The sequence below is a fragment of the Aristolochia californica genome, unplaced genomic scaffold (assembly GCF_029961685.1).
Source record: "Aristolochia californica isolate CCGP_79_NKW_82.1479 unplaced genomic scaffold, dmAriCali1.0.hap1 SCAF_16, whole genome shotgun sequence".
In the NCBI taxonomy this organism is placed as follows: Eukaryota; Viridiplantae; Streptophyta; class Magnoliopsida; order Piperales; family Aristolochiaceae; genus Aristolochia; species Aristolochia californica.
This window is the reverse complement of record NW_027181837.1, coordinates 6,238,342-6,249,359: the sequence shown is the minus strand read 5'-3', so window position 1 is coordinate 6,249,359 and position 11,018 is coordinate 6,238,342. Positions and strand designations below refer to the sequence as shown.

The following is an 11,018-nucleotide window of genomic DNA, read 5'->3' as shown; positions in this document are numbered from 1 at the left end:
CCAGGATAGCGTCAAAATTCTTACTTTGAAGTGCGTTAAACCAAAATGATGTAATGCTTCAAACAGGAGAAATGGGGCATGGTGGCAAGAGAAAATTTTACGGATCCATTCTAATTCTATCCTTGTATTGTGCTATAAAAACAGTGTAAATAAAAGAAAAATTCATTCAAAATAAAACGGTTCTCTGTTTTATCACTGTAGGTAACAAAAAGGATGAGGAGATCGTCTTCATCTTCATCCTCGAATCTGATCATTCTCTGTCTTCTCTTAATCCTCTGATGTGATAATCGGAAGACATTTCTCAGCCATGATTTGTGGTAACACCTCGTATCCTGTTGCGTCAAGGTGATGGTCAGGGTTTCCGACATAGCGGTTCAATCCTTCAGGCATCCAGACTCGCAACTCAATCGAGTTGTCCTCAATCGATTGCAGCCACCACCAGAAACTTGTCGCAGAATTTTTTTTGCGCATATCTGACGGCGGCTCAAACTCCTGTGAAGATCATGCACATTCACCTACACTGGTATCATTTTCTAGCATCTGGCAAGTCCAATCAAACAAGGACTAGGTGTTCTTCTTCTCCCTGACCCGAACAAGGACATGGTGGAGTTCTTCAGCCGTGATGACACCATCGTCATCGATATCAAACACAGAAGAAACATCTTCATTTCTTCAGCGTTAAGCGCATGGTGTACTTGTAAGATACATGAATTTCTACATCCATCATGAAATTCATAAATGGATTGCAAACGGAAGCTTAAAAGGCTTACCTAAGCTATGACTATCAAATTCAGGAGTTGCAAAAGAGGGTCTAGTTTATTTTCCTCTTTGGAAAAGTCTGCTAGACCAGATCAGTATTTCATAACCCCCTTTTTCCCATAAAAAGAGGGAGTCGTTACAATTGCCCATTATCCATACATCTAAGAGAATAACATGTTAAACTAAAATAAAGGAATGACTAACATTCTCCTAAACTTATTCAATACTTAATATATATAATTCAATATTGATACATTCCCCAACTTTTTTTCCCATAGACATAAAATCCTTATACCCAAACAAAAGAATTTCAATTGCATGAATCACGACGGTAAGTCCTTTAGAGCAAATATTACCTTCTATGTATCACATTGCAACTACCTCCTTTTGAATGAAAACCATATGTGACATATATTTTTACAAATGAACTTCCAAATGCTCATTCAGGATAATCAAATTTAAACATACATTATCATTTTGTAAATTTCATGTATACAACTAAATTAGAGAAGACAAATATGAAATTAACATAGTTTTCAATTGACAAAAATGTGATACAAACATAAAGTGAATCTCAATCATATAAAATTACCTAGTAGAACCGAGTCTTATGTGTTCAACATGTCCTTTATAAGCAATGGATGGTAGACCTTCTGTCAATGAACAATCATTAATCCAGTATTGATGTGCTATACAACTACTTTGTTTGTTTTGACATGTTCTCGAATAGTTAAATACTTGATGTTAATATGTTTACTACGACTTCTGCTTTTATTATTCTTGGCCAAAAACACTGCAGCAGAATTATCGCAATAGATCCTTAATGACTTGAAAATTTTGTCAACAATTTCAAGCCAAAAAATAAAACTCATTAACCATATAGCTTGTGATGTCGCTTCAGATTATGCTATAAACTCTGTTTCATTGGTAGAAGTAGCATTTAAATATTTTTTTGCACTTCTCCAAGAAATGGCTCCTCTAGCTAATAACAAAATATATCCCGATGTTGACTTTCTCGAGTCAAGACAGCAAGTAAAATCAGATTTTGAAAATCCAATCACCTCCAGATGATCAAATCAACTATATATAAGTTTGTAGTCTTTAGTCCCTTGAAGGTATCACGTGACTTTCTTTGTAGCTCTTTAATGATCCAAACCTGGGTTACTTTGAAATCTGCCCAATATTCCCACTGCAAATACAATGTCAGATCTTGTACAAACCTGATGATACATTAAATTCTCAACTGTAGAAACATACAGAATGTCTTTCATTTGTTCCCTATCCAAATCATTTTTATAACCTTGATCCAAACTTAATATGTTACCTTTGACAATAGGTGCAACACCAAATGAACAATTCCTCATACCAAATCTCTTTAAAATTTTATTGATATAGGTTTCTTAAGACAATCCTAGATCCCATTACAGGTTCTCTCCGACCATATTTCTTTACCTACTATTTTAGTAATCCTTCCATGAACTTTTTGATTTGCGGCATTTGTTCATCTTCATAAAAATCAACACAATATACTTGATCCATGTGCAATGTGCCATATTTTTCTAGGGTATAGTATTCACACACGATGTTACAACCTTGTCACTAAATGCTCCTATGTCAATATGGATGTTATCTTCATAGAATCAGAGACATTTTCTTCTTCACCGATATTAGCATCTCTTCTTCAGGGGGAGATACAAAAGGAAGAGCGGATTTAATGGAAGTGGCCAGGGTTAAAAGACAATATGATGAATGAAAAAAATTCATCGATAATTAATGAGGAAGGAAGAACTAATGATTCTGGTATTTTTCAAGAATCTGAATTTGAGAATGAACCCCCTCAAAGGAGATATGGTCGGAGAGAACCATATTCATGAGGTAATCTCTCCTACTACACCTTCTTGTGTTGATAACTCAGATACTTTTGCTTGTTATAATTTACCTTTCGGACACAATCGTGGCAAACCACCAAATTGATACTCCCCAGATCTTTAAAAAAAAAAATTTATGATACCCGATTGTGAATTATGTGTCTACCAAAGGGTAGTTAGAACCTCTTAAAGCATTTGTGCATACATTATCCTCGTGTAACATTCCTAGTGGAATACAAGAAGCCTTAGCCGATCCAAAGTGGGTTCAAGCCATAAGAAAGAAATGGAGGCTCTGTAAAAAATCCATTAAGCACAAGGTAGACGACTCCATTGAAATAAATATGTCAAAAATCTTTAGAATTCAGGAACAATCGACTTTTGAATTTGAAATGAAAAATCTAGGAAGATCGAAATATTTTTTGGGAATTGAAGTAACAAGATCTAGAAAAGGTATATTTCTTTCTCAAAGGTGATATGTGCTAAATTTGTTATCAAGAACTGGATTACTAGATTCTAAGCCAGTTAACTCTCCAATTGTCCAAAATCATAAACTTGGAGAGTGTGCAGATCGGGTGCCAACTAATAAAGAAAAATAAAAAAATGGATTAGTAAGCTAATCTATTTATCCCATACTCAACTAGATATTGTTTATGTTGTAAGCATAGTGAGTGAATTTATGCATTGTCCTAGTGAAGAACACATGAGAGTTGTAATTCAAATTCTTTACTATTTGAAGTCCTCTCCTGGAAAAGGACTTATGTTCTCCAAGAATCATCATCTAAATATTGATGGTTACACAGATGTAGATTGGGTTAAGAATATTCTTGATAGAAACTCCACCTCAGGTTATTTTACTTTCGTAGGAGGTGATCTAGTCACACGAAAAAAACAAAAAACAAAAAGTAGTATCGTTGTCTAGTGCCAAAGTTGAGTTTAGAGGAATGGCCAAGGGTTTTTGTGAACTACTTTGGTTCAAAAGATTGATAACCGAGATCATATTTGCTCCAAGTGCCGAAATAAACTTGTTTTGTGATAATAAGTCAACCATTGATATTTCTCGTAACCCAATCCAATACGATGGAACCGAATATGTTGAGGTGGATAGACATTTCATTAAACAAAATCTTGAAGCTAAGATAATTTGATTTCTATTTGTTAAGTCTAGAGATTAACAGGCATATATACTAACTAAGGTTGTTTATAGCAAGACCTTCTACAACTTACTTGACGAGTTGGATATGACTGATATATATGCATCAACTAGAAGGGTAGTATTAGCATGAGTAGTCAAACTGGAAAAATTACAAATCGGTTATGGTGGCATGTGTCGTCAAAAAGGAGATTTTACGAATCAATTAGGGTTTAAGAAGAACAACTTAAACAATGCAGACAAAAGATAAGTCTTTACCACAAAATTCCGATTCAGATTGTAGGAGAACATTGTGGCTGTGAAGGTGGGCCTGCTTGGATTTCCAGCATTATGGGACGTTGAAGGAGCTCCGCCACGAACGTCTGCAAGTTACAGTTGGGAGAACCGTGTGAAGACAAGCACAGAAAGATGATACGTTGACCAGAGAAAAAATAGTTACTCTTGTTCTTCTTCTGGTCAGAACTCTTGACAGCACAACCCTCGACATTGTTTGTTTCCTGAAGGGCAGCATAAGATTTCGAGCATGCGGTGTTGTCCAGGATGGTGACGTTGAAAACCATTTCTGTTTTCTGCTCAAACATGATAAAATCGCCGATGGAGATGCCATGCTTACTCACGAACTCAGACCAACCTTCATCACCAAACCACAGGCATGAATTCAGATTTCCATGCACTTTCACTTCCCATTTGCCCAGTGGACTTACAAGAACAGCTTTCTCCAGTCTTTCTCCTGTGAGGTTTTTGAGAAATGCTTGAGGGAGGGACTGCAGAGCAGACGAAGGAGAAGATAAAATACAACTTGATACTAGTTTGAAGAGAGAGAAAAAAAAAAAGGAGAATTAGCAGGGAAATCACCAGTCTCTGAGAGAAGTTTGGCAGCATTGCCCGGATGAAACTGGGTGATCTCTTCTCCATTGATCTGGGTCTTCTCGACGTTCTCGTTTCCGCTTGCTCTTGTGACAGTTAGAACATCGATCCTTGCGTTGCCAAAGAAGATAAACCAGCTAACCTTGTCCTTGTTTTACCGAAAGAGAAGGCATTCGAGGCAGCTTTTTGGTTAGGAAAAATGCTCCATTATTTTTGGAAGGTTCTTAAAGGACAGCAGTACACTTAAAGAACAGCAATACAGTAAAGGACAGCAGTACACTTAAAGAACAGCAATACAGTAAAGGACCGCAGTACACTTAAAGAACAGCAATACAGTAAAGGACAGCAGTACACTTAAAGAACAGCAACGTTTATTTCTTTCATGGCGTGATACCTGCGAAGCCGGTACCCTTAAGGTTTGCTTATCATTTTCCCCTTTTGTGGTGTTCTACATGAAGCAGTGTACAGGAGTTGTAAATGGGAAAGAATCAGGAAATAGAGGGAAAGGAAAAATGAGAACTTCACCGGAAGCACTATTTTGATAGAAACAATTAAGAACGATGATCTGTGGGTATTTTAGGTTTATAAAATTGTGATCTGTGGGCTGATACAGAACCTTAAAAGCAAAGACAGTTTCCTCTTTTCCGCTTCTTGTCGCTTCTGAGATAAAACAGGCAAGTTTTTTTTCTTGTTTCATCTCTTCAGGTTTGGAAGGGGCTCAGTTATGCCGCCGTATCAATGATCCTGAATACAGGTCCATCAGCTCTCAGCAGATGGCGCTCTCCGTTCAGATTTCTGAGTTGCCAGTTCTCTACTGCCTTAAATAATACACCAGCTTCTTTGGCTTCAGTTCTCCGACAAACCAGTACTCTGAAACCGCTGAGAGAAATCCATGCCTTTATAATTACTTCAGGCCTCTCCCAGAACATCTTCCTTTCCAACACTCTAATCAGCTCATACTTTTCTCTCGGTCTCCCCACCATCGCAAACCTTGTTTTTAAGCAGTTTCCAATAAAAAATGTCTTTTCATGGACAATCATGATTTCCGGGTACTCTCAAAACAAGCTCTTCGTAGAAGCTATCGATATCTTTTCCGACATGACTGCATCTGGAGTCTCTCCAAATCCTGTCACTTTTGCTAGCATGCTACCCGCTTGTGCTCACTTGGGTTTGTTAAATTTGGGCAAATCTGTGCACTCTTGCTTAATTCGTAGCCATTGCCAGCATAATGTGTATGCAGAAACAGCTCTATTAGATTTTTATTCCAAATGTGGTTTTCTCAGTACAGCGCTTAACTTGTTTGGAAGAATGTCTGTGAAAAACATTGTCTCTTGGAATGCCATTATTTTGGCTTGTTCAGATAATGGGTCTGAACAAGAAGCACTTCTGTTTTTCATTCAGATGCAAAGAGACAAGTTTAAAGCAGATTTTGTCACGGTTGTGGCCTTACTGCGCGCTTGTTCAAGCACTGGATGTTTGAGAGTCGGCTGCATGGTGAGAAGTTGGATTATAAAAAGTGGATTTGGAGATGATCAGCTGGTTCAAACAGCAGTAATGGAGATGTACGTGAAATGTAATTCTACTGAAGAGGCATATAGTCTCTTTAGGGAGAAGGAAGCGAAGGACGTGGTTGCATGGACTTTAATGATATGGAGTTTTTTGGAAATCAGACATGGGCATAAAGCTATGGAACTCTCTAACCAAATGATGGCTGCATTCGATGTCAAATTGGATGATATTGCTCTTGTTGGTGCTCTGTCGAGCTGCAGTAGATTGGGAGCTCTGGGACAGGGAAGAAGGGTACATGGGTTAGTTGTGAAGTTTGGTTTTGAGAGTGATACTTATGTGGGAACAGCACTCATAGACATGTATGCTAATTGTGGCAGTCTGGAGAATGCAAGGAAATTGTTTTCTGGGATGCATAAAAAGGATGTTGTATGTTGGAATGCCATGATTTCTGGGAATGGGATGAGTGGGCTTGGTGAGGATGCAGTAGATCTCTTTCTGCAGATGAAGCAAGCAGGCTTAAAACCTGACGAGACAACTTTTGTTTCTGTTTTATGTGCTTGTAGCCATGCAGGTCAGGTTGAACAGGGGATCCATATTTTTTATAGTATGGCCAAAGAGTGGGGTTTAGTTCCCTCTTTGCAACATTATGCATGTTTAGTAGATCTTCTTGGACGAGCCGGGCGTCTGAATGATGCTTATTTCCTGGTTAAGAACATGGATTTGAAGCCAAATGCAAATATTTATGGGGCTCTGCTTGGTGCTTGTAGAAACCATGGAGATACTGACATAGCTTTGAAGATTTCAGATAAGCTTTTGGAGTTGGAACCTGATGATGCTGGGTATTATGTACTACTTTCAAACATATATGCCACTGGGGGGGACTGGGAGGGAGTCAAGAGGATGAGAGTAACCTTGAGATCAAAGGGGCTAAAGAAGACACCGGGCTTTAGTTCAGTTGAGATAGATCGAAAAATTTATTCATTTGTGGCTGGAGAGAAAGATCATCCTCAGTACCCAGAAATTAATGAGATGCTCAAGCATTTGGTAATGAAAATTGAAGAAGCAGGTTATGTGCCAGACATAAAGCTTGTTCTCCAGGATGTGCCTGAGGAAGTAAAAAATGATATTCTTTATCACCACAGTGAGAAGTTGGCAATTGCATTTGGGTTATTGTTTACTGAATCAGAAACACTTATTCGTATAACAAAAAATCTCCGTATGTGCAGTGATTGTCACACAGCTACTAAATTCATTTCAATGGTTGTGAGCAGAGAAATTGTTGTAAAAGATGCAAACCGTTTCCATTATTTTAAGGAGGGGAACTGTTCTTGTAAAAATTACTGGTAATTTCTTATACCACAAACTTCAATCTTTGTTTTGTAAGGGTCTAACCAAGTGATGCACCTTCTCATTGGATGCTTTGAACAATGTTGAGCCAACCACCTAGAGGATATATGTTTGTGGTTTTGCTGTAGATATACACTTTTTCTAAAGTATTATGCAGAGAATTATTCAGGATTTTCACTGTGATTGTTTCAGAGAAGCTTCAAATTCGTGTCATGTTTTTATGAGACGAACTCAGTGGAGGAGACAAACTGATCGTCTTCTTGCCAATAGCAGAAAACTTCCATAAGCAGTTATGATATTGTCATTTAGTCTTCACTCTGCTGGGGCTCATCATTATGTAGGTTGTTTGACCAGAGAATGTAAAGCGTTAAGACCTATGTCGAAACACAACAAACTTGTGATCTATTTTGGCAATTTGGAGCCCAGTTCTGAGCAGAAGATGGATAATAACTGTTTGTCTTTGCAGTAAATAAACCAAGATAATACTTTGCTGTTGCTTAACAAGTATGAGTACATATTTCCACAGCATTCAACATCTATAATCTCATAAAAAAATAACATTATAACAAATGCCCAAACCATTTTAAAGCAAATGCTTTCCAACCAGCACTTCAGGACCCGTTACCAGAACCAGTCTCTGGAATAGACCTTTGGAAGAGATGAATTGCAAAAGTAAACTGGAAGGTGCTGCATGTAAAAGAACATTAGGATCTGTAAGCAGGGAAAAATTCATAAAATCATGTAAATATGTTTTATCCTTAATGTACTTTTATTAATACAAACATTTTTTTTCAGTTTATTTGAATCTTTTCAATAAACAGAAATACTGAAATTCAAGTAGTCTAACTGATAAGTGTTGGTATACACCACAGGGAAGAATTTTTATCTATCTGCAAAGTAGTCTAGGAAAAATCTAGCTCATCTATCTTAGAAGACAGTTTCTCATTTGAATCATAGCTCCTCTTTCCTCTATCAACCACTCATATAGAGCTCGGATGTACCATTTCTCAGTACTTCAATGGAAGATGCTAGAATCATAACTCATCTTTCCTCTATCAATCATTCATATAGAACTCACAAGTACCATCTCTCAGTACTTCAATCGCGTATACAAAATCATGAGTAACTGTGAACGAGTGTCAGCCTCAACGTCTATGAATGGGCTCGCATGATTGCACCGACATGAGAGCAATTATGACAACCATTAAGAGTTTTCATGAAAACAGACCAGTAAAAATCCTTTAGGAACATGACTCAGAGTCATGACAACTGCAGCAGTTGCCCTCTCTGATTTGAACATCATAGCATCTTTGAGACCTCTCTCCATCCTCTCTTCTGCGACAACTGTGCACCTTCTAATAGTTATGGACAGATTTTCTTCGAACCATGCTATGCTAAGGATTGGATTCTTTTAAAGTTCTTCATTGCAGTTACTATAATAGTCCAGCTTCGTCACTGTCCCGAGCTCAACATTACGAGACTAAACTTCGTTCTTAACAAAAATATTTGCAATCCTCATGTTCAAAACAAGAAAATATTGCAGAAAGCGCTCAGAATTTTTTTTTGGAAAACGGAAAGCAGAGAAGAGGGGAGGGTGGAGGGATTACGAGTCGTTCAGCCATGAGATGGGAGAGAATGAACAGGAAGAAATGGTGACTCCTCTTTTTCCCCGCCGAAGGAACATCTTGATGTTTGACCATTTTTACGGGGATGACTCTTTTTCTCTTCAACAGCGGAGCTCTGGCAAACTGCTTTCGACGCTGCGATCTTGCTTTCCCCGGGAAAATTCGACTAGTAATTTCCGACGTGGGGTCCTAGGTGACATCCAGATTAGACATAAATTGATTTACCTGTTTTGAAGGGAAAATACCCCTCTCTGTGAAAGCTAGCAGAAAAACGGAAATGGCATTGGCGCAAAATATTTTTCCTTTTTCGAAGCTTTCCTGCTAGAGAAGAACGAACAGAATAGTTCTTTGCAAAACCCAGATTTCGTTTCTGTTATCCCTGGGGGTAAGTAAAATTCTCCCTTTTTCGAACAAAAAGGCTTTCTAAAGAAAAGAACAGTGCAAGAATTTTTCTAAACTCTCATTACTTTTCTTTTTACTTCGTTCGCATTATTCCTGAAGGTTTCAATCTGTTTGGATGTTGTTTTGCATCCTGGGAATTGGTGTCTAATCATCAACAGGCTGCCATTTCATTTTTGGGGGCATCTTCCGGTCCTTGAAACAGTTTTCAGGAAGCCGATGGCGATGGAGTATCTACTTCTGGCATTGCTTTATTTTAACAAGGATATCATCAACTATGCAGTGAAACGGCTCCACTGCAAACACAGTCCTAATTCTTTTACATGCTCTGCAAACACCCTCTGATTGAGGTGAAGGTCTCTCATCAAATAGGAAAGTGATGCAAGAAGATAAAAAAAAAAAAAAAAACATGACTATGAAATGCCTAATGACATCTACAACAATGAACCAGGCTGGTCCAATTTTATAACAGCTCCCTAATACACACATGAACATAAAAGTCAATAGCACGGGTGGACCTAGAGTTGACTCTTATCAATAGTTTGATGATAACAAACTTAATTAGTGTAACAATTAAAAATTTAGCACTTTAGATGTTTAATCTTCCAAAGACACAAAAATTGAGGTCTTTACAAAGACATATGCATCTCGAGACTAAAGTTCTATTGATGTATCAAGTCATCTTGAAGAAGCACCCATTTGTGAAAAAATGAGGAATGAAATTTTGGAGTCTAAGTTATATAAAAAATCCAAAAAACTCTAACCTGTAAGAGGGTAGCCCTGTATATTCAATATATGAGGTACAAATATATGTTTTGGAGCTCTAGGATATATTGCATTCACAACATGTTTTATTGATGTATATCAAAGTTTTAAACATGTTAGAATCACTTAGATAAATTTATTTATCGTGCTTTGAATCCTAGATTAGAAAACTGGTTTTAGCATAATCGATCATTACCTATTAATAATCGATCATGCAATTAGGGTGATTAATCGATCAAACAAAACTTGGCCAGAATGTTCTAAAAAGCATGATTGATTATTTCTACTAGATTGATTGATCATCCATGTCCAAGCATTGACAAATTATAAAGCATTACCCATCATACCTATAGTAATGATGGATCATATAGAAGTATGCCAATAATAAGGGACACAAAACATGATTGATCATATACAATTCATTGATCATTCATACTTATTTTTGCATGGTCAGATGATCAACACATGATCGATCAATCGGGGTGGACTGATCGATCAACTTAAACTTTCTAATTAGCCAAATAGTCATTGATTAATCAATTCATCCATCAATTTGCCTAATGTCTGACAAAAATATAGTTATTACACATGATTGAGTGGTCATTACTTTTCATTGATTGATTATTGAGTTATCAAATTTTTGCCGACGGTAAAATAATAGCTAATTTAGCTTGGAGAAGTAATAAATACCCTACCAAATATGCCTTAGAGACATAATTAAACCTTTAT

The 11,018-nt window shown here is 37.2% G+C and overlaps 1 protein-coding gene and 1 long non-coding RNA gene across 2 annotated transcripts; both read right to left on the bottom strand.

The window, feature by feature from the left end:
• Positions 1–4,049: 4,049 nt before the first annotated feature.
• LOC137952563 (B3 domain-containing protein REM5-like) lies at positions 4,050–4,692 on the bottom strand. The gene is made up of 2 exons (XM_068799645.1): positions 4,633–4,692; positions 4,050–4,541 (listed from the first exon to the last, which is right to left on the bottom strand). The coding sequence occupies exons 1-2, from the start codon at positions 4,690–4,692 to the stop codon at positions 4,050–4,052; spliced, it is 552 nt and encodes a 183-aa protein (XP_068655746.1).
• A 22-nt stretch (positions 4,693–4,714) lies between these two features.
• Positions 4,715–9,221, bottom strand: LOC137952828 (uncharacterized). The gene is made up of 3 exons (XR_011112324.1): positions 9,108–9,221; positions 8,080–8,187; positions 4,715–4,792 (listed from the first exon to the last, which is right to left on the bottom strand). It is a non-coding gene; the product is annotated as an uncharacterized lncRNA (long non-coding RNA).
• Between the last annotated feature and the right edge of the window lie 1,797 nt (positions 9,222–11,018).

Bases quoted from the DNA above. Each gene is read 5' to 3' on its own strand.
- LOC137952563 (XM_068799645.1), bottom strand. From the start codon at position 4,692: ATGGAGAAGAGATCACCCAGTTTCATCCGGGCAATGCTGCCAAACTTC. The intron at 4,542-4,632 runs GTGATTTCCCTG...TCTGCTCTGCAG, and splicing joins CAAACTTCTCTCAGAGACTG to TCCCTCCCTCAAGCATTTCT.